Raw genomic sequence first — 27,633 nt, forward strand, 5'->3', positions numbered from 1 at the left:
CACATTTGGTCTTTAGGTGATACCCCTCTTTTTTACTTTCAACCAAGCCTTGCTTTGATTTCTCAGCTTTGCTCACCTCACTTTTGTGCGGGAGGAATCCTGAATCCTGGGGAGGTGCCTTTCGTCCTTGTATGTGGGTAACTTGATGTCCCCACTGAGTTGGCTTTTCTTTGCACAGCTTGGCACCATTGCATGTAATAGACATGAAATGTACTTGGGTGTCCTTGACACTGTTTCCCACCCCCTCCTCACCCATGCAGTGAACACAGCGCTCCCGACAAGCAGCAGCTGGAGAATGAAGAACTTACCAAGGAAAGACTTGCTAAAGTATGACTGTTCTTTCATACCAATTTTTAACTGTCCGAGAAGTGCTTTTATAGTTAGCATTGTGGTTCTGTAGTTAGAAACCACTTACTATTGAAATGTCTATCTTTTTCCGTATTCCCACTGTTAAGTTTGATAGTCACCATCAGCATTTAGACATAGCTGAAAATTAAGAGTTTCGTCTTCATGCCTGGGTGGTGGTGAGCCCACTGCTCGGCATACGTCCCAGTTAGAAGCGAGGAGTGGGTGCCTGTCTGAGGCCTGCAGGGCACAGCCTGTGAAGTCGTGAGTGTAGCTGAGCTGTGGATGAGGGTGTTGGTTTGATGGGTTTTGTTACTGTGAGGGCGAGTGGGCTGGTTACTTTCAGTCGATTTCTTTAGCAATGTTAAGAACTTCAGCCATCTTTTTCCTTCTGTTTTTAATCCTATAGAATAAGTTAGTTGAAGAAATGCTGAGAACGAAAGCAGAGTAAGTGCAGTTTTGTAATTCGAGCTCTTACTGGTCTTTTCTTTCTTCTTCTCTGAGGGAAGAAATACATCCACAAGGTAAGGAACTTCTTTCCTTCTGAAGTAGTGGGGGAATGTAACAGACATTCACAGAATGGTTTTCCTAAATATCGCTTGCTGCAGGGGTTCCTCACATGAAGCCATTCCAGAAATCACCTTTAGGAAATAAGTGCCAGGAGAAGCTTAGCTTAGCTTCTCTGGAGGAATCGATTGGTTTTCTCTTCATGGATACTGAGGAATAACTGACCAGCTTTCCCTTTTCATTTCTGGTTTTCTCTGATTTAAACTTGAGGCCTCTGAGACCCATAGATCAATACTCTGATTTCTTTAGGTCTTGGCCTTGCATATCCTTGGAGAAATGACTGTCCCACTGTCTGACCAGTGTTTGACATCAGAAACGATTACTCTTAGGTGTGGGGCACTAAATAAACCATGTAGCCCTAGTAACACTTCAATTATATTTGCTCCATGTGGGCTGAATGGGAAAGTTTTCATTCTGAATTTTCATTATTTAAAAAATGGTTTGAGGATTTTGCCAAAATGAAAGTCTGGCTTAAAGCAACAACAAAGCGTACCTGTAGCCTGGCGATCTTCCTGTGCTGTCGGAGGGAGGGCAGTGATTAGCCATACTTTCAAGTCAACACTGTGGGCTCAGGTGAAGCATAATTTGAGTACTGTTGGACTTATGTTCCTTAGGAATATCAAAAAGGGGTACTTATTGTTACAGCCTAGAAGAAGTCCAGAGTGCCCTGCAGAACAAAGAGGCGGACTACCTTAGAATGACTGAGGAAGTCGAACGAACCAGAACGTTGGAGTCTAAAGCGTTCCAAGAAAAGGAGCAACTGAGATCAAAGCTGGAAGAATTATACGAAGAAAGGGAGAGAACACTCCAGGTGCATTTGTGTGTGTGTTTTTTCCTATACTTAGGCCTCATGAGTTAATAGAACAAGTCGGAGTAAGACTCACATCTGATTGGGTGTCCTGTGGTTCAGACTCGCTGTAGCGTATCAGAGATGTCTGTGTGTCTGTCTCTCCCTGCGCTCTCCAAAGGCATGAAATAATGGTACCTTTTTAGAAAAATGAAGAGCACTTCATTTTCTCCTTCTTGGATTGATTACCTGCAGGAGATGGAAATGCTAAGGAAGCAGGTGGAGTGCCTCGCTGAGGAAAATGGCAAGTTGCTAGGTCACCAGAACCCAAACCAGAAGATTCACTACGTGATGCGGCTGAAGAGGGAAAATGTCCGGCTCGCCGGGGTAAAGTCCAAAAATTCTTAATTATTGATCACTTAAATTGCTTTCTTTAGGGAACTTCCTGAATTCAAAACAATTCAGTCATTGCTCTTCTAAGGATAATTCAGTCAGTTTTCTTATACATCACATTTCTGGTTAATGTTGAGTAGTTTACAAATTTAAAGTTGTAGTTTTAATTTGAAATATAAATTTAATGAGTGCCAAGAATAACTCTTCTAGTAAGAATTAGAGCCTTAATTTCTTTTCTTTTCCTTTTTAAAAAAAATGTCTTACCAGGAGACAGAAAAGTTGCGTGCAGAAAATATATTTTTGAAAGAAATGAAAAAAAGTTTCTGATGAGCATTCTGCGGCCGTACACGTCTGGTGGCAGTCGGCAGTCAGCACTCTGCTGTGTAGAGGGCACCGCCCACTGCAAGGCTCTCAATCAACTGTGAACACTGGGAAAAACCCTTTGCCTTTTTAAATAAAAGCCTGTAGCTGATGTTTACAGTGGATGCTGGCCAGGTGGTTTTTTTCCTGAGATACTAACCTGATCTCCATGAGTCTTAGAAGCTCTCACAAGAGTCAGTGGTCCCAAAATCGCAGTAGGGGTCATGGCTGATTGCACAGCGTGGGTAAAAAGCAAACTTGTAAATACAGATTATTTTTGTATTTCTACTGGAAGTATTCTCATAAGCATTTTTGTGACTGCAAACATGGCGATTTTAAAAAATGTAATCAATCTTTTTCAAATAAACAGTCCAATAAAGTGATTCACATGGTTTATTCACCTGGTCATGCAACAGACACTTAATGAGCACCTACTGTATGCTGGGCGCAGGACATCTGTGAACAACAGACAAAAATTGCTGCCCTCCAGGGACTTCTGTGTATCAGCACTTCATGCCTTTTGAGTGCAAATGATATTCCATTGTATGGACATACCGCATTTTACCCACTTACCGCCTGATGGACATTTGAACTGTCTGCAGTGTCTGTATGCTGAGTAATGCTGCCATAAATATTCAAATATGAGTCTTGGTGTAGACATATGTTTTCTACTTCTTGAGTAGAAACCTAGGAGGGATTGCTGGGTCACGTGGTAAGCGTATGTTTAACTTTTGAAGACATTGCCTGCTTTCCAAATGCACTGTTTGGCTGCACCATTTTCCATTCCCACCAGCGGTGTGCTCCATTTCTCCACATCTACACCAATACTTGTTATTCAGGGTTTTTACTATAACCATCCTAGTGGGCGTGTACTGGTCAATACCACGTACAGTTTCCTAGTGCCTAAGGATATTGAACACTTTTACATATTACAGAAATACAACTCAGCAATATAAAAAGAGATAGACTGATATATGCTACAACATGGATGAAACTTAAAAAAAAGGCTAAGTGAAAAGGCAGACTTAAAAGACCGCAGTCTGTATGATTCCATATAAGTGAAATGTCCAGAAAAGGCAAATTTTTAGAGAGAGAGAGCAAATCCTTGGTTGCTGGGGCTGGATGGGAGTAGGAATGACCTTATGGTCACAAGGGAACTTTGTGATGTGGTGAAAATGTTTTAAAACTGCTTTGTGGTCATGGTTGCACAACTCGATAAATTTTCTAAAAATTAAACTACATTCAAAATGGGTTAATTTTATGGTTTGTAAATCATACCTCAATAAAGCTAAAGAAAAACAATTAAAAAAATTAATTCATAGTTGAACTCTCAAGGGATAGTAGTAAATCCCTAAGAGTAAGAAATGGAGCTCAGTGGAGAGCAGGAGGGTAGACACTGTGGCACCTTGGAGGTGGGAGGAGGTGGACGGTTGCATCTTATTCCCTGTGAGTTTCTTAGGGCTGCTGCAACAAATGATCACAAACTGGGTGGCTTCAAACAACAGAAATTTATTCTCCCAGAGGCTAGAAGTCCAAAATCATGGTGTTGCTAATGCTGGCCTCTGAGGGCTCCAGGGGAAAGTGTTCCCTGCCTCTTAGTTTGTGGTGTTGCCAGCAATCCTTGGCATTCTTTGGCTTGTATATTGCATCACTCCCATCCCAGTCACCATGGTCACCACTTGATTTCCTATGTTCCATGTAACAAACTTTCAGAGGGGCATCTTTGAGCTGGGCTCTTACAGCTCTTTGTCCAGTGGATAGGGTGGCAGAATGGCTGTAGCCGATAAGGGCTTACAAAGACTATCAAGGAGATACTCAGACCAACAACCCCCAGTGGATGTGTGGCTTTGAACCTGCAGAAGACCAGCTCCCTCCTACACCTTGCAGTAACCCCTAGCCTCATTATGTGCTCCTTATGGTACATTAGCACACTAAACACACCCCACACTGCCAGGGTTGAAGGGAAAGCCCATATAAGGACACAGAATGGCCAAGGGAGCTCTTCAGAGAAGTCTCCACCCTTCCCCCTGGAAAAATCCTGACTATCCCCCCCTTATTGAATGCCCTACCCCTCAGTTAGGTGAGCCTCGATAAAAAGTAAATTCCACTATGGAGGGGCTGCTCCTTCTGTGGAGTAGCCACTCTGTCTCACGGCTTCACTAATAAACTCTCACTTCAACCTCTGTTCTGGCTCACATTCGAATTTCTTCCTGCATGAAGCCAAGAACCCGCCATGGGCCTCAGACCCCAGAACGCCTGCATGTGCGTGGTGCCTCTCTGAGCTTCAACCTCCTTAACTGCAAAATGGGACAGTTCGCACCCAGAGGAGTTACAGGGCTTTCCGTGCTTTTATTTGAGCCACAAAACCACCGTCAGAGGGTGGCAAGGAAGGACTTCCACAAAAACTTCCTGCGTGGATAAAAAGGAAACAAACTGAACAGAATGTTCACTGTGAATCATGTTTTTTAAAAGTCCCATACATGTAAACTTGAGATGTGTGCTATATATAAAACTGCGTAGAAAGTACTGTATAACCATGGTTTTCCTTCATACATTTCAACAGCACTTTATTTTCAAAGAAATATGTGGCTTTTTAAACAAAACCTTTTAAACATCTTTAAGAGCCCAGGAAATTAGAAGTAATGTTAATCCTAACGTTATCCGAATGGAGAGATTATGACTGACATCTTTTTTTTATTTATTAAAGATATCTTTATTGATTTCAAAGAGAGGAAAGGAGGGGGAGAGAGAGAGATAGAAACATCAATGATGAGAGAGTCATTGATCGGCTGCAGCCCGCAACCCGGGCATGTGCCCTGACGGGGAATCGAACCCTGATCGCCTGGATCCTAGGTCGAGGCTCAACCGCTGAGCCGCGCCCGGCCGGGCTGGCTGACATCTAGTGGCCGCCGCGCTGGGCCTCCCCACACCCTCCCTGGAGCCCGCGCTCCTGCCGACTCGGGGCCTCGAGCGCCCCCTGCCGAAGCCTCTCCCCGCCTTGCCCTTCGCCATTTGGAAGGCGCCGGTGACTCTCCGGGGCACCTCGTCAATTCAGATTTTGATCCCATGGGTGTGGGGCGGGGCTGGGGTTCGGCATTTTTAACAAATGCCCACAGAAGCGGGTGCCGGACACCACGTGGCGGGGATTGAAACTGCTGCGCCGCGAATCCTACAGCGGCAGCCGCAGCACCGCGGAGTCCCGGCCTCGCGCCGCCGGGCGCGCCCCCGGATGAACCTAAACCTAACGCTAGAGGGCGCCCACCGCCCGAGGAGGCCGCCGGGGGCTCGGCCGGGGTAGCCCCGCCCCCCCCGCGAAACCCTCGCGGGACCCGAATTCGCCTCTGCTCACGTGAGCGACGCGTCACGTGAGGCCGCTGTCCAATCACGGCGCGCGCTCGGCCCTGCGGGCTGCGGGGCGGCGGGCGCGCGGAGAGATGGCCGCGGGCAGTGCGGCCGCCTCCCCCGGCGCCCCCGCGCCGTCGCCCCTGCCCCTCCGGGCCGGCGCGATGCGGCGCCGCTGCTGGGGCGTGTTCAACTGCCTGTGTGCCGGCGCGTTCGGGTCCCTGGCCGCCGCCTCGGCCAAGCTGGCTTTCGGCAGCGAGGTCCAGCCTGGGGCGCGGGCGGGCGGGCGGCGGTGGGGCGCAGCGGGGCTCCGGTGGGGCGCGGCGGGGGGCGGGGGGTACGCGCCCCTCCTACGTCTGCGCCCGGCCTCAGTTAAGCCCCCGGTGCCCGAACGCTTCTCTCCACGTGACTGAAGGCGAGACGCCGGTTGCCCAGCTCTTGACTCCCTGCCTGCCGGGTGTGCCGACCGGCCTGGGGTTTGGGGAATGTCGGGCGCTCTCAGCCCCCCACGCCGGCCCCTGGGTGACCTCGCCGCGCCCCTCCCGAGTCTGCACCCGAGTTAGAGAGGGAGCAGCGGGTTCTCTAGGTGTAAGCCTATTTAGGGCTAATCCAGTGGGAGCTCCACGCTTGAGGTTAGCATCCTGTTGGGTATGATTCTTGGAGTAAGAGGTTTAAAATGAGATGAGTGACCCTGAGACGTAAGGTTTTCTGGTCTTTCACGCTGTGCACCAGCCTTGGTAACCTCCGATACAAGCAGGCTGCCACCCGCACATACAGCGCTTTTGTGTAAATCATACAAAGATGCCCCTTCCTCAGGACACTGTGTATTCAGCTGCTGGAAAACTGTTAGAGAATTGAGTGTGGGGTTTAGATGGGCACAGCCCCCACCCCAGGAAGCAGCTCTGTCTGCAGGCGGGTTGCTACCTCGAAACCAAGCAAGGGGGTCTGCAAATCCTTAGTGCAGACGGCTTCTACAGATCCTTTCCTCTCAAGGCTGTCGCCTTTAAAAGAGGGAAAACTCGGCAAGTTCTCCAAGTGGTGCCTCCGATCGCCAAATAGCCTTGGGTGGTTTCCCCTGTGTCCTGGTTAAGAGCATCCCACACAGCTGGGTTTGAATCCTGGCAGCTCCCATCCACTGTGGCACTTTAGGCAAGTTACTTAACATCTCAGGTTCTTCATCTGTAAAATGAAGTTAAGAAGTAAATGAGAATGCATTTAAAATACTTAGCATAGGGCCTGGCGCAGAGTAAAAGCTCGAGAATGCGCAGCGGGACCAGCCTGAGGGATGCAGCCTGCACGGAATGGGAGGGACAGGACTAGTGCATGTTTCACCTGATTCCGGGGAGTGAGGACTCTACTCATACCACAGACTGCATAATAGCTACTTGGCCCTTGGGGACTGACTTCCATCATCGGTCACCGTGGGACCGCTAAAGGACTGGTGCTCAGTAGAAAATACTGGTCATGGATTAGTACTTTACTTCTGCCCAAGGTCACATGGCCAGTAAGGTGGCCAAAAAAGTGTCATCTCAGAATTTGTTTCAGCTGTAAAATGGACATGCTGCCCACGGAGGACTGGGTGAAGTCGGGCAGGAAAGCCCTGGGGATCCCCTAGGCTGTGGTGGGGTCTCAGGAGGGGCCTGCCCGGCTGCCGGTCCCCAGGGCCCTGGGTGTGCTGCTGGGTGCACAGCTGCAGTGACGCCGCCTCCTGCAGGTGAACGTGGGCTTCTGCATCTTCAGCATCATTGTGATGGCGACGGCCAACTCGCTGATGTGGACCTTCTTCAGCCGAGGCCTCAGTTTCTCCATGTCTTCAGCCATTGCGTCTGTCACGGTGACTTTTTCAAACATCCTCAGCTCGGTGAGTAGCCTGAGGGTCTGGTCCCCCTGCCCCAAATTGGGTTCTGGTGGGTTACCCTTGGGCAGCCGCTGCTTCCCCAGAGAGGAGAAGGGTCAGGAGCCAAAGCAGAGGTGGTGCTATGGCTTGACCCCTGGTGGCTGTTCCTCGTGTCTCAAACTGAGGGATTCTCAAGTTGGATGGGAGCGAAGTCCAGCTGTAAAGCCACCTGCCTGCTGCTTGTCCAGGCTGCAGCCCTTGTTCAGGTCTCTGCCCAGCCACTGTCTCCTAGGGGTCTGCACCCTCCAGCATGAGACGCGAGGGTCTAGGTTCCTCCCTCTGATGGCCTGACGCCGGGTGGGCCGAGCCGTCAGTCCTGCAGTCAAGGGAGGGAGGTCGCGGTAGGCCAACTGGGGGCAGCGGACACCAGGCACCAGCTGCTCGCTGGCCTGGCTGCGGCCTCTGCTGGTCCTGTGCCCTTCGCTGGGGTCCAGTGCTGTGAGGAAGGTCCCCTCCCCACCTCTACAGGTGAGACCAAAGTGAGTCTGACAGCAGGGTTTCAAGCCCCAGACCTTTCCTCCTGCCCTCGGAGGGCAGCCAGTCAGCCCCAGGGGGCGAAGTTGCCCCCTGGCCGTGGAGATGTCCCGCAGGCACGGGTCTCGTGCCTCACAGCTGTCTGTCCCGCAGGCCTTCCTGGGCTTCGTGCTGTATGGAGAGTGCCAGGAGGCCCTGTGGTGGGGAGGAGTGTCACTCATCCTCTGCGGACTCGTCCTGATCCACAGGAAGACCCCTCCACCCAAGCAGCAGTAGCAGCACTTGGCTGGGTGACCAGCTGGAAAGACACATGGCGGCTTGGGCTGGCATGGGGACTGCTTCCCAAGGGGACGTGGGCTGCAGCCTTCCGACCGTCAACCCGAGGGAGATGCTGCCAGGGGCTGCAGGCTTCTGACCGAGCAGCCTTGAGGGTGGCGGCTGCGGCTGCTCTGAGGGAACCGCACGCAGGGCTCTGCCTGAGGCCATCTGACCCATCTGACCCATCTGCTCGGTGCTCGATTCGCACCCTCCGGGGCCCCCGGGGCCTTGGCAGGAGCTGGCGTCCCTGGGGTTGGTCTGCCTTGTGGAGGGACTTGAACTACGCTGTACTTGTAGTCCTGTGTCCTAACAAAGGCCAGTCAGGTGACACGTCGGCGAGTGGTGGGACATTCTGACAGCCTCCTGCTGTACGGGGCCGGCTGTGTCATGCTCTGTATTGTGGCGAGAGAAACGAGTGGATTAATACCTTTTTCTAAATTAAAACTACCAGGTGTGGAATCCTAATTCTTTCCTACATCCATTTTTCTTTCCTAATTTCTTGGAGTCAGAGGGAGCCAGGGCGAGCTGCAGTCCCTGGAGTGGAGTGGGTCCCCCCTTGCCCAGGCTTGGCGCCCAGCTGCCGGGCCTGCCAAACTCAGCGCGTGGCTCCTGATGTCACCCAGCTGACGCTCTTCAGACTCAGGAGGGTCTGTCCATTCTCTCAGTGCTCATGGGGAAAAACTTGAGCTCACTTTGGGGGCCTAGTTGTATTTTACTTATTAGGAAAGAAAACGCACAGAGGTCGCTCTCACTTCACCTTTAGGCCCTTCTGTCCTCTGGTTCTTTCCCAGGCTCCTTTTCTGTGTCTTACGCCACGTGAATGACTAACTCCTAGTCCACTGCCTGCTGCCCGCATACGCCCCGTGTGTAGCTGAAGTGCGACCCTCACCTGCTCCGGGCTCCCGGGGCTCCCTGGGTATCTGAGAGCCCTCAGCTCCCCTGACCCTGGCCCCAGGTCCCCTGCCAACGTTTCCTGCGGCAGGAAGGGACTTGGGTCCGGTAGGCTGGGGGAGAGAGGGTCACGTCCCGGCTGCTCCGTCCTCCGTGCGCATCTGCCTTCACTGCCCTTCCGTCCTTACTGCGCAGCCGCCAGTGGCGAGGTAGGATGACCAGGCAAGCGTGGCATCCTGGGAGCCTCCAGAAAACGGCAGCGGCCACCCGGGCTCATGCTGAGGGTCAGCGTGACCACAGAGAACTGGCCATAGGACTCGGGGACAGAACTTCGCCCAGAGCAGCTCTCGGGAGAGGCGGGGGCAGGAGCCCGAGCAGATCAGATGCATGGGGGGGGGGTCCTCCCCACAGATGCAGAAAAAATTCAACACCCTTTTGTGGTAAAACATCCAACTAGGGACAGAAGGAAACTTAATATGACCAGGATATGACCACGGCCATCACAGTGAACGTCACTCAGTGGTGAAACACTGGAAGCTTCCCTCCAAGATCAGGAATGAGAGGCGGATGCCCACTTTCACCGCAGCTCCCACCAGCGCCCTTGGGCAAGAAAAAGAGGCGGTGGGCAGTCGGAAAGGAAGTAAATTACTTCTGTTCAGAGAGATGTGATCTTGCGTGTAGCAGGTTCCAAAGATTCCAGGAGGAGGCTGCCCTTTTCTCAAAAGCCTTGGGCAGGCCCAGGGGAAGGAAACCCTGCATCCAACAGGCCACCTTCCCTGAGCAGGGGTCCATCATCCTGGCAGGAGGTGCCCCCCCCATGCCAACTGCCAGCCCTGCCCGCTCTGCCCTGAGACGTGCTCAAACGATCAATATGCTTTTAATTAAACAGACTGCTTCAAGATGACTGGTCCCCAGGTCACTGTTTTCTTCAGTGAACAAGCTTTGTAGCATCTTCTGCTGGGTCAGGTGGGCACTTGGGGAGCCATCAAATCCTCCGAACTCTCCAGGTCCAAGGACTCCCTCTCCAAGGACTCGGGCCTCTTCAGGGCCCTGTTCAGGACACCCAGCCCCTCCCTCAAAGGCTGGAACCCCAGGGGTACACGTGGCAGAGGCACATGTGTGGGTTGAACGGTTATTTTGTGTATGACTTACGTGACGTTCAGCGGTGGTGGGCTGGGCTCTAAATTCAAAACCCTTCAATCCTGGGCACACTTGCCGCAAATGCCCACCCCCGACATACAGCAGGTGCTCAGTAAATGCTCATTGCAAATACCATGGGGCGATGACCCAGAGGGAAGGGTTTGCTTAGTAACTCCCCACACGTAGCTGGCACCTGTGTGTGAAACTCACTTGTCTCCCACGCGGGAAATGGGAGAAAACAGGCTTCGGGGTGACTGTGAAGGATGCTGCCCAGGGGTCTGGGCTGGGACCTCCTTTGGAAGGTGGGAGACTCCAGCCACTGAGGTTGCGAAGAGCTTTTTATTTAGAGAAAGGTGGAGGTCAGTGCCGCCCCTCCCCAGCTGGCCGCCCTCCCTGCCGGCCCTCCTCTGGCTTTGACGTCAGCTGCAATGCTTTCTGCCTGAGGCCAAGCAGGATGTCAGCCTCCGGACAGCCACCAGACAGCCCACTGCGTCACTGGTGTAAGGACATGAGGCTCAGGGCTGAGCAGGGTCTGCTGCGGTTGAGGCCTGGTGTGGAGATGGGCCCAGGAAGGGGGGCTGGGTCTGAAACGGTGGCTTTGGGGCTGCTGGGTCCCTCTGCTTTCAGGCCAGGCAGGCCCAAGGAAGAGCATTTTAGGCCCTTGTGCAAGGACAGGTCTCGGGCCCAGTTTCCACACACCTCTGAGCTCAGCAGAGACCAGCAAACCTCTTCCCTTATTCTAAACCCTAACCTGCCTCCTTGGGGCCGCCGGGCCCGCACTGCGGTCCTCCGTGGCATGGAGTCTCGGGTGTAACCCACTGTGCTGCCCAGGGCTGCCTTCTGGGCTAGGACCACAAATGCCAGCCTCCGGGGTCAGAGCCGAGGCGCCCTGCCCAGACTGCACGCTACCAGGCTCCTCACAATATTAGTAAATACTAAAGCTGATACGGACCAAGAAAGCAGGCCTGCAGCCCAGGGGTGGGGGCCTGTGCCTCCGGTTGCTCTGCCTCTGCCAGCCCCGCCATCACCCTTTCCTGGGCGGTCATCGGGGAGGACCGAGTGGCTCTGTGGACGCCAGCCCTCTTAGTAACTAGCCCCAGCCTGGGGGGTCACCAGGTGTAGGGAGGGGTGTCCGACAGCCTTTACCCTTCCTGGAACAACCAGGATGCTCTCCTGCCTGGAGCTGGGAGGGGCCCTGAAACACCGCGCAGGGGTGGGCGCCGCCGCAGTGCCGAGCCCGCGACCCGGTGCCGACAGCCGGCAGCGCGCCAGAGAGAACAGAGGCTGAGCTTGGGAGCGGGAGCCGGAACCCACTCTTGTACCAAACAGGGACCTGAACCCCTCTGTGCAGGTGATAATGCTCCAGCAACCACTGAGATGGGGTCCCCTGCTCAGGCCTTCACGCTTCAAATGGGGTGACAGGGTCCAGGCCTCCTGGTAGAGTGTGGGGGGGGGGTGTCTGTCGTCCTGGGTCATCAACAAGCAGGCCCTGGCCACCTCCCACCCTTTCAAAGACAAGAGGGACACAGTCTTGGGAGAAATGGCCTAAAACACAGGCAGATCCGTCAGTTCTGCCCACGTGGTGGTTCCGCCCCCCCAGGAAGGAGTGAATGAAGTGCACCTGGGAGGAGCGGCCCTCCCACCCCCGGCGCATGAGGCTGCAGCCGAAGGCAGGACGGGGCCGATTCCGGTGTCTGTGGGCAGGAGCTCAGTCTGCTGCTGCCGTCATAACGGAGGCTCGTCTGTCCTGGACGCGTCCCACCCGGGTGTGTGTCCAGCCCACCTGTCCAGCCTGACTTGCAGGGAGCTGTGACCGCCCCGTTTCTCCTAATTCAGCAGCAGGGGGTCTGGGATCCCAGTCAGTGTCCCGCCCAGGTCCCCGAGGCCGTCCCTGCTCAGTCTTCCATCACAGCCTCACCCCGAGTTCTCAAAAGCCAGCAGGCAGCGCCTCCCTTCCCAAGAGAGGACACACATCCCAGGAGCCAAAGGCAAGTTCTTTGCTGCCTGGTTCAGAGCTTCCTTTGCTGGGTGAGGCTGCAGGACGCCCAGCCCTGGAGGGTGGCTCCTGGCGGCCCCGCTCTGGACACTTCGACAAACTCAGAGTCTCATGTCCTCCCCTGTGGTCCGTGGTCCCGGCCCCACCCCCAGACCTGGCCCAACATGGGCAGAGGGAGGGGTGCAAGGATGGCAGTGCCCAGCGAGGGTCACTGGGTGCAGGGGGGCATCATGCCCGTGAGCCCTGTAGCCGCGCTGGCAGTGACAGCGACTCCTCGGCCTGGCCCTGCCCACAGCAGTCACTCGTCTGTCACCTCCACAGAGTCTTCGTTCCTGTCCTCCAGCTGCTCCTCTGTCTCCGTTTCCGTGGTGTCCGAGATGGACGACACCTGCCACACCCAGTCCCTGTCGTTGAGCAGCTGTGGCTGACATGGTCCAGAGAAGGGGTTGAACCAGTTCGGGGAGAAGCTCCCACCGAAGGTCTCTTTGACATTCTTCCAGCTGGCCTGGTTCTCCCGGGGCTGGTGCTTCCGTTTGAGGCGCTCGATGCCCTGGAGGGACAACGGGATAGAGGGTCAGCAGGGGACGGGCTGTGCCCCTCGGGTGCACCCCCAGCCCTGGCACAGCAGAGCGCTGAGGCCCCTCAGAGGGCTGGGGGGTGCAGGGGTGCGGGGCGGAGGGTCAAGGCAGGCAGGGCCTTCACGGGACCAGGGCTGTGCTTCCCCCCTACCCCCCCCAGGTTCGAGGGTTGCCCAGCCTCACGCCTGAGTCAGGCCAGCTGCGCGCGGGGCCAGGCCTCAGGTGGCCGGGGAGGAGCGCGCAGGCCTCTCCGCACGTGGGCCGAGTCCGCTATAAAGGTGGCTCCTCCCCGCGCGTCTGGGGCCACTTCCCCCACGGGAGGCGGTCGGGGCAGCACGCGCATGAAGATGGTGGGGCGAGGGGGCTGAGCGTAGGGTGCAAACAGCACGTGAGCTGAGGAAGCAGATGGGTGGGCGGCGAGCGACATGCAGCGGGCAGCCGGGGGCGCACGGGGCCACCGTGGGGGGCAGGCGCTGGTGTCCGGCCTGCTCATGCCGTGGACACCCCCTGCGGCCTCTCGCAAGCTGCCCACTCACCTACCTCTGGGTGTCGGCTGCCACTCGGCCACCAGGCCACAGAAGGGAGGTGTTGGGCAAAGGGAGAAGCGCCGAAGGGCTAAAGGCGCAGCCGGGCCGCTCCGCAGGCCCGCAACACCCCACAGAGGCTGTCGGTGCCCAGCGCGGCCTCTGCCCTCTCCACCTCCTCCGGAAGCCGGGGGTTCGCTGCGGGTTTGTCGGGTGTGGGTACTGCTCATTCCCACCCAGGACCCTACAGAGCCGGTCTCACCCTTCCTGTTGTGCAGACAGAGAAGCGGAGGTGTGCACACAGAGACCCGACCACACCCTGGGCCACTTCTCCAGCACTTTCTTCCCCACACCATCTCAGAGACTTAAGTTTCTTGGGTTCTGGAAACATTGTGGGTTGCTCTGGCTGGTGTGGCTCAATGATTAGTGTCAGCCCCCACACCGAAGGGTCGTGGGTTCGATTCCCAGTCAAGGGCATATACCTGGGTTGCAGATTTGACCCCCACCTGGGTCGGGGCGCATGCAGGAGGCAACCAATTGATGCCTCTTAGATCAACATCTCTCTCTCCCTCCCTCCCTCCTACTCTCTCTCAAAACCAATGGGAAAATATCCTCGGGTGAGGGTTAAAAAATGTGGGTTGAATGTGACCTCAGTGTCTCCTCATAAGATGCTTATTAACTGCGAGGGGCAAAACAGTAGCTTGACAATAGGGAAACCGCAGATACCACCTTAACCAAGTCAGTTAAATCGCCGAGACATAGCGCCCTCCCGCGCCTGTGCACTGGGCGCCCCGCGCACAGCCTCGCCCTGATCGCGAGAAAGCAGACGCGTGGGGAGGGTGCTCTACAGGGCATGAGGCTCCTGAGCTCCAGAAGGCCCGAAGTCTAGTGAAAATGCTTTGGAACCAGACAGAAGTGGTGGTTGTACATCACGAAAGTACTGGGTGGCAGGGCCGCACTTTAAAGTGGTTAGACTTACGTTGCGTGAATTTCACCTCAAAACAAAAGCCATCAAGCTCAGGAAAGACTGGGGACTCCCGCGGACTGGCAGACGAGAGGCGTGACAGGATGCCACGGGGCATCCTGGCACAGAAAGAATATTAGTGGGACAACTGGCGAAATCTGAGTAGACAGGTTGAAAGGCCATGACAGTGGCCAAGCTTGTCCTGCTGGTCATGCCTCAGAACTGGTGTCTTCTCTCCGCCCAAGTCCTCTTCATCCCCCTGCAAACACTCGCCCTGCCCGTGCTGATCTCAAAGGCAGAGGGGAGCCGGGGAGGGGGCCACAGGAGAGCCCCGGGATGACTGGTTTCCGTTCCTGGGCGAGGGCTTGCGGGTTACACTCGGCCTCCACGGGCCTGGAGAAAGTTCCAGGCAGAGCCCGGCCCGGCCACCAGGTGAAGCTCCTGGGCAGTTCAAGTGGACAAACCTGTGAGGAGTGGGACGTCACCTGAGCCTGGAGAGAAGAAATTTCAAGTCTGATGCACAAAAGGCCCAAGGGCCGGACTCCCGGGTTCAGGAGGAGCCCAGGGGGCTCCTTTTTCCTGGAAGGACTCGATTCGGAGTTCTGTGTGGATCTGGAGGTGTCCTGAAGGGCAGGCCCTAAGCTGGAGGGGTGCGGGCGGAGGCAGCAGGCTGGCTCGGTGAGGCGGACCCGTCGCCTCCTGGCAGCCGGCACCGGCCCAACCAGCACCTCTTGCAGGCAGCGTGTGACCTGGGCCTTGTGGGCCTGGATGGCCTAAGTGACACGCGAGCTGTGATCTGTAAACAAACCTACGAATAACCCACAATGAACATACCAGGACCTAGACTCCGAGGGAGACGGCGACTCCAGCTCACGCTGTTAGGACTCAGCTGAGGCCCGTAGAGAAGAGCAGCACGCGCCCCTGCTCCCCAGGTCCCAGGTGTGGAAAGTCAGAGACGCTGCAGCCCGAAAACGTGCCCCTCGCGGAGCCGGAGAACTCCCTTCACCGGGGCGTCACACCTTTTTACTGCAGCTCACAACAGGAAATACTTGTCTTGCAACCCAGCAGATACCCCCCAAAGTTTCACGGACCGATGCTGGTCCTATACAGTGTAATGCATTAGCTCTTATTTGCTATAAAAATGCTGTTGCAAACCTGATCTCAAGAATCATGAACAGCTGTGACCCAGGTTTGACAGGCGCAGCTCTAACCACTATGAGGCCGTCGACGCGTCAGACGCTGTGCTAACACTCACTCCCCTCAGCCCTCACATCAGCCAGGGGTTGGGGGCACCATCCTGACTTTACAAAAGAGAGAAGTGGGTGGGAGTCAGTCACTGCCCACGGTCACAGGATGTAAGTGGTGAGCAGGGATCAGAACCACAGGCTGAGCCCAGGGTCCCACACCAGACTCCAGGACCCCAGCCACAGGAACGCAGGCTCCCTGTCTGTCCTTGACAGCATGTGCCTGCCCGGGTCTTTCATGGTTCCTTGGGTCAGTTCCACCGGCTCCTGTGCATGCAGATGAAGAGGGGTCCCCGGGTGTGCAAGTCCCCAGGTGGGAACCAAAGGCCAGGACGAGTGCCAGTGTCTGCCCAGGCTCTGATCATTCACCACTGGGAGCCCCCATTCCTACTTGGAGGACCCCGGCTCTATTTTTTCCCCCCTCACCCTTCTAGACGGTTCTCCACCCAGAGCCCCTCGGTCCAGAAACCAGCCAGACGAGGCGTGCAGGGCTGCGGGCCACACTGATGATGTGGCTCCCTCCCCGCTCTGTTTCTCAGCTTCCATTTACCCGGGAAGCCGGCGCAGGAAGAGGGGCTCAGCATCACCCTGAGCTCAGCAGCACACAGGACCACCTGCAGGGCAACCCCCCAGTGGATTCTCAGACTTGTGCATGGGTCAGAATCACGGCAGGGCTGTTGAAAGGCAGGTTGCGGGGCCCCACCCTGAGTGGGGCCTGAGAAAGCGCATTTCTAACAAGTTCCCAGTGATGTCGAGGCTGCTGGTCTGGGGGCCACACCGTCAGAGGCACTGGCTTTGTGCATCATGTGGGAAGGATTCCTGGTTGGAATTCTAACAAAAGCCTCTCTTCACGTTTCCTTGGCATTTAAAGGCCCCGTCTAGGTTGGGGGCCCTCACCTCTACTGGCTGGCTCGCCCTGTAGGCTGACGCACTGCAAGTCTTGAAAAGAGAGCAACTTAAAAGCCATTCGCGCCACCAGTCCTCCAAGGCCTGGGTTTCGGTGTGCCGCACCTCACATAGGTGATAAATGCTTAATCGGCCTCATCTGGAAGATTCTGCACCAGGAAGGCAGATTCTAACTAAGCAGCCTAGCCAGGAGCTAAAAGCTGGCCCCTCAAGGTGTCTCACTTTGGGTTCTTCCAAGAAAAAGTACAACCGAGATGCACTGCTTACGACTGGCGGGGGACTTGGCCCGGGCACAGCTACCCCGACTCGCTGTGCGTGCACCAGTCACCATGCAAATCTGCAGACCTGCTTGGACCTGGCCTTTTGCATTCACCCGGTTGCCATGAACACGGAGTCGCCTAGTTTAACTCGCCGTTGCCTCCGGTCCTTCACTCCTCTCCAAGGACAGTGCTTGGGAAGACTGTGGCTGCGACGGGCCCGCTTCCCGCGCGTGAGCCATTCAGCACTGTCCCGCCTGTGTGGAAATGGCCTCTCAGGAGCCCAGTCTGGGAACACAGCGTGGGGAGGCCCATTTCCTCTGTGTGGACAGCACGCAGGAGGCCACTCACTGTACTGCGGACGACAGCCACCCGCTGTAGTCACGGTGCTCTCAGCAAAGTGTCTTCTGTCTCAATGAACATGAAGCAGGAAAAATGCAGGGACTCCTGGGGCGAGTCCAAGTTAACTGACCCAGGTCGCAGAGCTCTTTAAACACGGAAGGGCTGACAGGAGCTCCTCAAAGCAACACACAAGAGTGTTTGTAGAGGTTTTCAGCGATTTCCTCTGGCTTTCGGCTGGGTGGGCAAGGACAGGGTCTCTTCCCCCAGGCCCAACCTGAGAAGCAAAGTCCGCAGATTGACAGCTTTTTCCGTAGCAACTGAGAGCCCATGAGCACACAAGGGCTTTGGCCGTAGAAAGCCAGAGGAGAGGCTGGTGGGGCAAGTTTGCTCAAGAGGGCTCCTAATGTCCTTTAAAGACACAATAAAAACTTCAAGAGAGGGAGCATACAAGTGATGTCCTTTAAAGGCAATGAAAACAAACGCTGCCACAGAGCAAACGCACTGGCTTGCCCAGTCACTGGCTGCAGGTGACACGGAGACTGGCCGGACCGGTCACTGGTCCTGGCCGCAGGTGACACTGGAAGGGAGCAGAAGCAGAGCTCAATCACAACAGGTTTTGGAAAATGTTTATTGCATTTGGTTTCCAGGTGGAAGCACTGACAGAATTGAAAAGAGGCGCACGTTCCACTTCTCTGAAAAACCACATGGCTGGATTCACAGTCTCCCCACCCACAACTGCATTTAATAAACCTTACCCCCCACCCCCACCCAAGCAAGAGCTAAAAAGATTTGTGGCCACTGCCTGAAAAAACAAATCCATGTGAGAACTGATGATCAGTATTCAGGTAAGTTCCCCATTTGACTGGCTGTCTCCCCAGCCCGTCTCCAGGCCTTCCTCTCGCAAGCAGACAGGAAGTGCCTCCGAGGGGAAGCCGTCCAGTCGCAGCACCCGAGGCTCAGGTGGACCTGCTGATGCCAAAGGCTGGCATGGCCACCTAGCAACTCAGAAAAGTCAGGGGGCTGGGATGTCGCCCTTGCATCCTGGTGAGCCCAGGCCAGGGCGGCAGCCTCCAGATCAATACAGACAATACATGGGTACGTGCACATTTATGGGTCTAAATATCAGAAAGCGAACCCGCTTTGGCGACTTACAACACGAGGAAAGGGCTGATGGTAGGGCTGCTAGGAGGCAGGGAGGGGGTGAGAGCAAGCAGGCTGACGGAGGTGGGGCTCGCCTGAAACTGGCACTTTTTCCTGTTCTGATTGTGTGTAAGGCATTTTGAACCTGAAAGACTTATTTCCTTCACACTCTTCCAAATAATCAGAGGGAATATAACTGGTGATTCAGAATACAAATGAGACCCCAGACCCCTTTCATCCCCCCGCCCCCCGTGTCCAAAAAGTACAAGACAGGCAATTGATTCATGGGTCAGGAGGCAAACCGTGTCCACACGGGGGAGGAGGCTGCGGTGCCAGGGGCCCTTCTTAGGGCTCCAGCCCTGATCTTGCCCCATGGGCAACAAGGGGCAAGCATCATCTTCTGTGAGGGTCTGAGTCACATCGGGGCACCCGCCGCTGCCTCCCGACCACGGGGGGTCACGGCCCTCCTGTGCCTCCCCAGCCAGGCGTCGGGATCGGTCCTTCCACGCACCAGCCTCACGTCTCACTCGTTAGTAGGAGGGGGCCCGGAGACAGCACCGTCCACGTTAGTCACGCCAGACAGACAGCAGAGAGGAAACCAGAGGCCAGAAGAGTGACTTTTGAAAGGAAAAAGAAGAGCAGCTTCGGTTGCCAAAAAGTAGAAAGGAGGACCTTTTAAAAATAAAACATGGGGCCTTTTTCTCTGCAATGCTCAGCCATTTTACTCGAGACATAAAGGAGTTTGAGCAGCCGTTTGCTCTCGGTTTGGGCGTGAGAACGGGCCGAGGCGGTGCTGGGAGGTGTGTGAGTGGCAGTGCTGGTCAGGGTCCTTCAGACCACGTACTGGGACGGGTCTGCCTTCCCCTGGTCTGGCGTGGCAAAGGGGCTGGCCCAGCCCAGAGAGAAGGGGTGGCCGAAAACGGCTTTCAAGTTCATCCACCTTGTCTTTTTAGCCCATCTTCTCTCTTCCTTTTTCAGTTGCTCTATCCCCTGAAAACGAGAACAACCACACTTCAGTCAAGCGCTTCGCGCTGCGGGCTGGGGCTGCCCGTTGGCCTGCGGCGGGTGGAGTTGGTGCTTCCCGTTTAAAGCCGTGAAGCCGACTACATGACAGACCTCCTTCCCTTGCTCTCCTGTGCTAAAAAAAAAATTTATGGGGGGGGGGCAGGCGGGTATTTAAAAGTCCCTCCAGGAAGGGCAGGAAATGAGCAAATCAGGAGGTGCCTGGGCCCTGACTCCCAGTCCGTCCATCAGGTGCGGGTTAGGTCCTGGCCGGCTGGGCGGGGTGGCTCCACCTGGTGCTGGGCCGAGTGGGGGTGCCAGGCCCGCAGGCGCTGGCACGGGAGCCTCAGAGCTGGGGATCATGAGAGCCAATGATGGCTGCTCACGTGGGATTGGTTCACAGGAAGTGTGAAGTGACCATGACCATTTTGTAGACAAAAACAAAGGAACGAGTCAAAGGGCAGCTCTGGCCCGGTCAGACTCGCCAGCCTGGAGGGTCAGGAAGCACAACTGAGAAGGTGAACAGGAGGGACAGACTGGGTCAGGGAGAAGTCACCAGAGGAGGAAGGAGACGGGTTAGTACAGGTCAGAGGGGCCACACGGACAGACCAGTCAGCCTCAGTCACGGCAAAGGTCCTCCCAGGGCTCCTGTGGGGAGAAGTGTGACCCGAGGCCACCTCAGCAGTTGTCACAGAGCCTGCACTATCCCCCCACCAAGTCTCACAGGGAAAATGGGGGCTGTGGGAAAAGTCAGCGCCCCCACCATGGATGGAGCTGGTCTGTGCCGCGGTCTCCGGTGAGGGAGAGCAGGGGTGGGGCCTGAGGCTCTGTTCTCAGCCCAGAGACCTGGAGAAGACAGGTGAAGGGAAGACCCCTTTCCCATGAGCCGTGGGGCCTGCCTGCCTGCCTTTCTTCTTTCCTTTCCAACATGATTCCTTGAGGGGCAGAACAGCTAGGGCCAGGGCTCTGAAGGCTCTTCTCAGCTCCCTCGGACTATGGCCTGTGAGGCCTGGCAGCACCCCAAGAGCAGGCGGGGGCCAGAAGTCACCCCGGGTCCCCTGCAGGCCTCCCACAGAGAAGCTGGTTGTGTTTACTGCCTGGATTCACAGCTGGATCCGCCACTGGCTACTATTTTTATAGAAACTCATTTGCAAAGATGTTATTTCTTATAAAAGACAAAGTTGTTGAGAGCCCCCAGCCTTCTATAAACTGTCAAGAGTTCCCACGGGTGCGAACGGTGGTGCGTGGGCAGCCAGGCAGCCCCGGCGCACTGACCTCCTCTGCCGCTGGTTTTCCACACCCGAGGGGAGGGGCCTCAGCAGCAGCAGCGAGCATGTGAGCCTCATGTGAGCCTCCAAGGCTGACTACCTGGTGGCCTGCAGCCCCCTACAGTGGCCCTGGATGACTGCTGAGAGCTGCCCCCTGAGGGGACCCTGGGAAGCTAGGATGGACTCTTGACCTCATGACTCTGCTGCTCCCTCCTGGGCATCTCACAGGGGACTCCAAAGCCAAAAAGAGAAGAGATGCCCACATCACAGCTGTGGGCTGCATACCTTCAGGCATTTGGACATCTTAGGAAGGTTGGGAGGAGGTGGCAGGGGCACCAGGGGAGTGGGCTCTAGCCCAGCAGCTTCGAGGCTCCCGAGGTGGAAGGCAGGGCCAGGGAGAAGCAATGGACGAGGCCCAGGGCTGGGCCAAGCAGAGGTGACCAGAGGCCAGGAGAGAACCTGCTACCCAAGGCTCAGGCAGGGCTGTCTCCCAACTCTGTCCTCGGGACCTAGTCATGAAGTCACCTCCTCTGGGGAGCTGACTGCCTGTGCCCTCAGGGTGGTCAACAAAGGGTGCTGTAACCCAGTCTCTAGGCCTATGGCCCCCGGATAGGAGGCATCCCAGTGCCCAGAAGAGTGCCCGACAAGGTAGTGCACAGACAGAACCCTCATGGGAGGACCTGTGACAAAGGGAACCCGTGACCAAGGCTGCTGGGCCCACTCCTGGTGTGACCCACCATGCCAACCCCAAGGGGGGGAGGACTCTGTGCACAAAGATCAGCGTCCCCGCTAATGGAGAACGTGCCCTGCACACCGGGGCGGCTTGTAGGCAGCCCTCCCTGCAACACCTGCCCGGGGCCACCCCCACCCCAGGTGCGGAGCGGTGGCAGGCCACCTGCTTACCGTCTCGTCCGTGCAGATGGAGTGCACCTGGGTGCCAAACATCACCGACGTGAAGATGAGGAAGAGCAGCCCCTCGAAGCACAGCAGGATGAGGAGGATCACCGTGGTGGGCGGTGAGAAGTAGCTGCACTCTGCAAACGAGGGTACATGGGTTCAGGGCTGCGCCTGCTGCCCCCAGGCCCCACTCTGCCGCAAGTCCCGCAGGGGCGTCCTCCTGGGTGCCACATGTCTCTGGCCTCCAAGCCTCGGTGAGGACCCTCCTGACCACACCTGGTTGCACAAACACTCCCTAGGGGAGACCTCCTCACCGGCCGGGCCCCCGCCAGGGCCTCCCCTCCCTAACACGGGAGCACTAGGCCTGCTCACTGCCCCTGCCCCCTCCCCCGCCTCACCAGCAGACAACCCTGCTCCAGGCTGAGGCTCGACTTGCAGGCCCTCCTGGCTGTGAGAGTTCAGAAGCTGCTCAGCCTTCGAGAGCCTCTGCCTTTGCCACCTGCAGTGTGAGAGCATCTCCTGCCCTGCAAGCTTGGCAAGAGGTTGGAATAAGTCACTGCTCAGAACGCCCTGTGGCCATGCCTGGCTCTTAGTGGGCATTAAGAAAATGGCCTGTCAGCTCCATTCCAAAGACAGACACTCGGCCCCCAGACGTGTCTCAGGTCACATGTGTGAAGGACCTGGCCTGGCACATCCTTCAGCGCCAAGTCACATTTTTTCTTTTATTTTCTGTTTAAATGTATTTTTTTAGCATCTATATTGTCCCTCAGAATTTCTGTAATTTTCTGGTTGGCGGTCCTTCCTAGGTATTTGCATGTAAATGGAATACTTCTAAAGCAGCAAAAACTTTATCTACAATCTTAATGTAAATTGGTGACCATGCAGTTAAAAAGCAACCACCTCGAAAAACAAATTAACAAAACGCCTCCACATCCCAGCCAGGAAGTTAAAAATGAGTTTCTGCAAGACCGGAACAAGTGACCTTTGAATGAAGTGCCTGCCTAAGGACAGAACAAAGGGCCTCCTCTCTGCGCAGGGCCCCGCTCCCTGGCCTCCTCGTGGGGGGGGCCTCGCCACTTGGCTGGGGCCTCACCTGGCCTCCTGGCTGGGGCCTGCATTCCCCCAGGGCACACTGAGGTGGACAAGAGGGTCTGTCCAGCTCACTACTTTACCTGTGGAACTGACTTTAAGGGGCTGCTTTTTCTCATAAGGACAGATTCAGGCCTCTGCTGTTCCTTCCCTGGGCAGTCCATAGGCTCGCAGGAGATCTAATAAATTGAGGTTGGCTCCTGGCACCACAATGGAAACAAAGAGTCTGCCCTGCTCACGTCACCCACCGCCCAGCAGGAGGAAAGCCCCGGCCCACACTCACTTGTCCAGTCTTCTTCGAAGCAATGCAGGAAGTGGAATCCCACCATGATGAGGGCATGCAGGGAGAGGAGCGCGATGTACATCTGAAACAGGAGGCAGTGCACGTCACTTCACGTGAGAACCTCAGGACGGGTGCTCAACATCCCCCTCAGGAACACTCGGGATGAGGGATGACCAGGAGGGGGCCACAGAGGCATCTGGTGATCCCCCCACTGGTCCTGCCCCCAGCTCCCGGTCTGAGGTGAGTGTGTGGACAAGAAGAGAGACAAAGGCCCCATCACCAGGCGTGACCTGGGCCCCAGGTGGGTGTGGCTGCCTAGGGTGCTCCAGGCCCGCTGCTTCTCCTCACCCGGGAAGTCAGGGTGCTGACTGGCAATGACACTCCCAGCCCTCACACTACACACCCCACCTACCTGCAGTCACCACCAAAACGGCCTCCCTCAGATACTCAGATTGGACACTAGGGATAGGGCCCAGAACACGGCCCTCGCTTATAGCTAATCAATTGGAGTCGGTTTTCTAGGTGCTCAGGAGCAGGCCCCTGATGAGACAAGGAGACTGGTAGAAAGGCGGAGGGAGGTCTGCGTGGCTGGCAGTGCTGTTCTGCAGCAGGAGGTCATTGCCAGTATGGGAATGTCGGAACAAAGCGCTCCGCTGGTTGCCGGAGGTGGGCAGAATTTGGGAGGCGACTTACTGTAAACAGGACGAAGTATTTCTGGTTGTTCTCGCCCACGCAGTTGTTTACCCAGGGACAGTGGTGGTCCATCTTCCGAATGCACCGCTTACAGACACTGAAACAGCCCACAAGGCAGACCGTTAGGAGTGTCCTGGCGGTGGCAGGAGGGCCCAGGGGTACCATAGACCTGCTCCAGCTCCATTCCTCCCAAGTGGCCTCCTGCTGGGTGTGTGCGGCAAGGGGCTGGAAGTAATCAGGACCCCCAGGGTCATAGCCATTCATGAAGGCCTCTAGTTTAACATAAAAATGGGATGGAACTGACGTGGCTGCTCTCCTGACTGATGCTGAGCTGAGAATGTGGTTCAGAGAGGATAGAACAAACTAGACAGGATGAGATGGGACACAGAAAACAGCTGCTCCCAATCCCCAGAAAGATCCAAACCCAGAGGGCGAGCAGAGCTTCTCAGCGGAAGATTCTGGGAGGGCGCAGCTGCTGGAAGCAAAAGCTGGAAGGGTTCAGAGCAGGGTCGAGAGTGCAGAATGTCTCAGGGCAGCAGAAGTCCCCCTCTAAGAACCTTTTGCTCTAAGATAACATCCACTTTGCCAAAAAAGCACAAAAGTCACTTGAGCTTAAGTGTTGATCAGATGATCTAAAAAATTTGCAAATTATTAACTTGTTTTGGGATCATTTTTGGAAGGTTTCAAGCTTATCTGACAGCAAATAACCTCCCTGCCCCTTTTGGGACAACACAAATAATATGAACAGGTGCAGAAGGCTAACAGCGGCTTGAAAGCAACTACCTCCCAAAGGTCAAGCTGAGAGACCCACTTGCCAATAGATGGATTCATCAAAATGGTTCTTCTCAATTCATTAAAATAGGCTCCTTAACACTTGGGGGCATTATTTGTTCAAAACAGTTGGAAATACTATAAATACGAGCTCAGAAGTAATACAATTAAATTTCTTTTTTTGAAAGTCCCTTAGTTCACACCAGCTTTTCTTTCCACTAGTTTCCATAATTAACTTTATCTCAGTTTCTTACAGTGCACAGGGGGGCGGGGGAGGGAGGAGGCTGCAGGAAGGGTTGGCCTCAGGCCCTGCTGGGAGGAGAAAGGCTCTATGGTTCACAGGGTGCCTGCTCAGTGATGGTCTGGCTGACAGGGCAGGGAAGGTGCAGGAGGGGCTCTCGTGGGTGCAGAGGTGAGCTGTATTTATTTGTATTCAACTGTAAGCCCACTTTTGCCCACCCTGTATTTCAGTGGGTAGCACTTGTTCCTGACACAAACTTTAAAAGCAGAGACCAGCAGACAGTGAGGAGTGACGCTCTCTGCATCCTGGGCCTCAGCCACCAGGCCCCACCTCCCTCCATGGAGTCACCATGCAAAGTCTATTTCTTGCATGCCCTTCCCAGGACAACCAGCTCGGGGGCTTCTGAGCCCTCCCCTGTCTGGGGAAGAAAGTCCTGAGGGTGACCACCCCCACTTCAAGCTCTTGAGCAGTTTCTCTTCCGTTGCACTTACTTCTAAGGGGATTTCGAGTGGGTGCTCTGGGGCAGTGTTTGCTCAGCAGCAGAGAGGGGCCACTGGCCGGACAGCCCCTGAAAGCTGCCCAGGAGCAAACATGAGCTCTGTGGGCAAACCTAGCCTTTGCTCTCCAGCCTCTCTGCAGAGACCTGGGGCACACGGGGAAGCTGGCTTTCACAGGGCCCAGTCTCACCAGGCAGCCAAATTGGAGAGCTACTCATCCTTCAGGGAGCAGGGAAAAGTGAGTCCGGCGCACTGAGAGCTGTGAAGCTTGGTCCAGAGTGTGAGTCCATGTTTGCTGTTTGCAGAGACACGAAAAGCCAAGATGGCACCTCTCCCTCTGGCTTATTGAGTAAGCTCGAAGTAGCAGCCTCCTGGGCCACGTGGTGATGCACGTGTGTGCGCGCTGGGGGTTAGTGAAGGCCGAGACGCTATAGGCGGGGAAGAGCCAGCCTGGAAACGCGCCCCCCCACATCAGACAGGGCTGCCCCGGAAGGAAGGAGAAACAGACTCGGCCAGCGGCACCATGTGGTGTTTTCATCTCACACCTCACTCGCGACGATGAGAAATATGAGCAAAAAGGCATCTACCCCTTCCCGGCCCCGCTGAGAAAGGGCGTTGGGTAAGGCAGCAGAGAGAACATTGCTCTCAGGACCCCGCTTCGGGCTCTGGGCAAAGAAACTGAGCTTCTCCAAACCAGCCTCTGCAGAATTAGCCCTGGTGCCTGCCAAGGCTGAGATAAAGTCTATAAAGAAAATGCTTTAACAATACGAGAGCTTTACAACCTTTATAAAGTCATAACCAGAGAAAGACAAAATAAGAATCTGGCCGACGCCCTAAGCAGTCCATGGCTGGCTCAGCCTCGGCGTATGTGTGCCTGTGGGGAGAGCAGGGGAGTGACGCTTTGCCAAGGTCAGAGGCCTCCACCTCCTTGTGCAAGAACCTAAGGCATGAACCTAACGCCTGGGCTGTCCACTTCATAAACGGCCCCCTCCGCAGAATTTCCACCTGCTGCCATGGTCCTCAACACCAGGAACCAGCAGCCCGGGCTCCCAGCTTCCTCTAACCAGACAGCAGGCCTCCTGGCTCACCCAGTCATACACCCACCTCTGCCTGGTGTGTGGTGCCTGGTGCCGGGGAAGGACTCTTGTGTATCCGAAACTGTGGTCCCCAGACGGCGTGGGCCACCATGAGCCGCCACAAAGCAGCAGTTGTCAGCACACATTTCCCGAGTCAGGAGCAGGAAGCACATGGGCACTTTCCCCGAGTTCATCTGACACAGCAGCTCCTGTTTTCTGGGCTGATGTGTTTACTAGCCCTCAATACCACCTCCCTCAGGTGGCCCTGGGAGAGGGAGGCAGCGGCGGCGAGGACAATGCCAGGCAGTGGAGGCATCCAAGGGCTCCGGGAAGGAGAAAGCCACTTCACCCCCCTGAGCTGTAAGCTCTCATTCAGGGAGTCGTTCCTATGGCAGAGCCACCTCCGAGACTGACCGTGGGGACAACGGCAGGTGACTGACAAGGAGCCAGTGGGCTGAGGCGCCCAGCAGCTGGCCACAGACCGGTGCTGGAGGCTGACTCTCCCCCAAGAGGTGGGCCTTGGGACACACACAGAAATGCCCCCCTGCTGTTCTTGCATCCTCTGACCTCCCTACACCAGAAGTTCACTCCTCCAAATCCCTCCACACACCAGTCTGGAAAAGGGACCAAGTGATATGTTTGTATTTCTATAATTTAGCATTTAAAGTTCCCTTGCAGTGATAAAGTGCAATTTTTAGCTAGACTTCGTCAAAGAAATCAAAACCAAAAGGGAAAAATCACAGATAAGGGGAAATGTCTTCTGGGCTGCATTCTACAATGTCATGACCTCCTGAAGTTTTGTTTTAAAGAAAAGCCTTCAGCCTTGGCCCGTGGTTGCAGGTCAGTTGGTCGGAGCATCGTCCTGTGCACCGAAAGGTGGCAGGTTCGATCCCCGGTTGGGGCACATGCCCAGGTTGCGGGTTCGATCCCCGGTTGGGGCACATGCCCAGGTTGCGGGTTCGATCCCCGGTTGGGGAGTGTACAAGAGGCAGCTGACCCATGGACACCTCTCTCACATTGATGTTTCTTGCTCTCTCCCTCCCTCCCTCCCTCTGAAAGATCAATTAAAACAATAGATTTTTAAAAAGAAAAGTCATCAATGGAGGACAACCCCTTCGTTTCCCTGTAAAACTTAAGAGCAGGGCCCACCTCATAAATAGGTTAGTACTAGACATTCACAGAATGACTTTCTACAGCTTTTTCTCAGGTGCCCTTACCAAAGAAATAGAGCTGAGAGGTAGGAAGAACAGGAATCTCCTGGATTTTACACATCTGGACACAAAGGCAGAGAGTCAAGGGCCTGCCCAGGGTCCTAAGTCAGGTGTGGCAGAGCCATGTCTTGAGATAGGTG

General features: G+C 55.5%; 3 protein-coding genes across 14 annotated transcripts in view; 2 read left to right on the forward strand and 1 right to left on the reverse strand.

The window, feature by feature from the left end:
* The window catches only part of KIF15 (kinesin family member 15), a 37,760-nt gene extending 34,910 nt beyond the window's left edge, over positions 1 to 2,850 (forward strand). For all 4 annotated transcript variants that reach the window (XM_081159285.1, XM_081159286.1, XM_081159287.1 and 1 more), the window contains 5 exons: positions 261 to 327; positions 755 to 792; positions 1,558 to 1,723; positions 1,955 to 2,086; positions 2,360 to 2,850. In XM_081159285.1, the coding sequence (XP_081015411.1) occupies positions 261 to 327; positions 755 to 792; positions 1,558 to 1,723; positions 1,955 to 2,086; positions 2,360 to 2,419 (463 nt within the window). In that variant the 3' untranslated portion in view covers positions 2,420 to 2,850. The remainder of the gene's footprint in view (positions 1 to 260; positions 328 to 754; positions 793 to 1,557; positions 1,724 to 1,954; positions 2,087 to 2,359) is intronic.
* A 3,003-nt stretch (positions 2,851 to 5,853) lies between these two features.
* On the forward strand, positions 5,854 to 10,277 carry TMEM42 (transmembrane protein 42). Of its 3 annotated transcripts, none has more exons than XM_081159367.1 (3): positions 5,854 to 6,054; positions 7,509 to 7,655; positions 8,319 to 10,277. In XM_081159367.1, the coding sequence occupies exons 1-3, from the start codon at positions 5,887 to 5,889 to the stop codon at positions 8,439 to 8,441; spliced, it is 438 nt and encodes a 145-aa protein (XP_081015493.1). In that variant the 5' UTR covers positions 5,854 to 5,886; the 3' UTR covers positions 8,442 to 10,277. The 3 variants fall into 3 exon arrangements, with proteins under 3 accessions (XP_081015493.1, XP_081015494.1, XP_081015495.1); XM_081159368.1 differs by having other exon boundaries at positions 5,860 to 6,054; positions 9,275 to 10,277; XM_081159369.1 differs by lacking the exon at positions 8,319 to 10,277 and adding an exon at positions 8,160 to 8,312 and having other exon boundaries at positions 5,860 to 6,054.
* Positions 10,278 to 10,347: 70 nt separating this feature from the next.
* Positions 10,348 to 27,633, reverse strand: part of ZDHHC3 (zDHHC palmitoyltransferase 3) — a 38,584-nt gene continuing 21,298 nt past the window's right edge. For 3 of the 7 annotated variants that reach the window (XM_081160234.1, XM_081160232.1, XM_081160233.1), the window contains 4 exons: positions 23,698 to 23,794; positions 23,005 to 23,086; positions 21,639 to 21,769; positions 10,351 to 13,060 (listed from right to left, as the gene is read on the reverse strand). In XM_081160234.1, the coding sequence (XP_081016360.1) occupies positions 12,809 to 13,060; positions 21,639 to 21,769; positions 23,005 to 23,086; positions 23,698 to 23,794 (562 nt within the window). In that variant the 3' untranslated portion in view covers positions 10,351 to 12,808. Of the gene's footprint in view, positions 13,061 to 17,724; positions 19,456 to 21,638; positions 21,770 to 23,004; positions 23,087 to 23,697; positions 23,795 to 27,633 lie in introns of those variants that run through there. The other 4 variants (XM_081160235.1, XM_081160236.1, XM_081160237.1 and 1 more) reach the window with 3 other exon arrangements.

Source organism: Miniopterus schreibersii (genome assembly GCF_964146895.1).
Source record: "Miniopterus schreibersii genome assembly, chromosome: 15".
NCBI lineage: Eukaryota > Metazoa > Chordata > Mammalia > Chiroptera > Miniopteridae > Miniopterus > Miniopterus schreibersii.

What these genes read in the sequence shown, in the direction of transcription:
- TMEM42 (XM_081159367.1), top strand. Translation starts at nt 5,887, where the DNA reads ATGGCCGCGGGCAGTGCGGCCGCCTCCCCCGGCGCCCCCGCGCCGTCG. An exon ending in AGCTGGCTTTCGGCAGCGAG is followed by an intron (nt 6,055 to 7,508) that starts GTCCAGCCTGGG and finishes CGCCTCCTGCAG; the next exon opens with GTGAACGTGGGCTTCTGCAT. An exon ending in TTTCAAACATCCTCAGCTCG is followed by an intron (nt 7,656 to 8,318) that starts GTGAGTAGCCTG and finishes TCTGTCCCGCAG; the next exon opens with GCCTTCCTGGGCTTCGTGCT.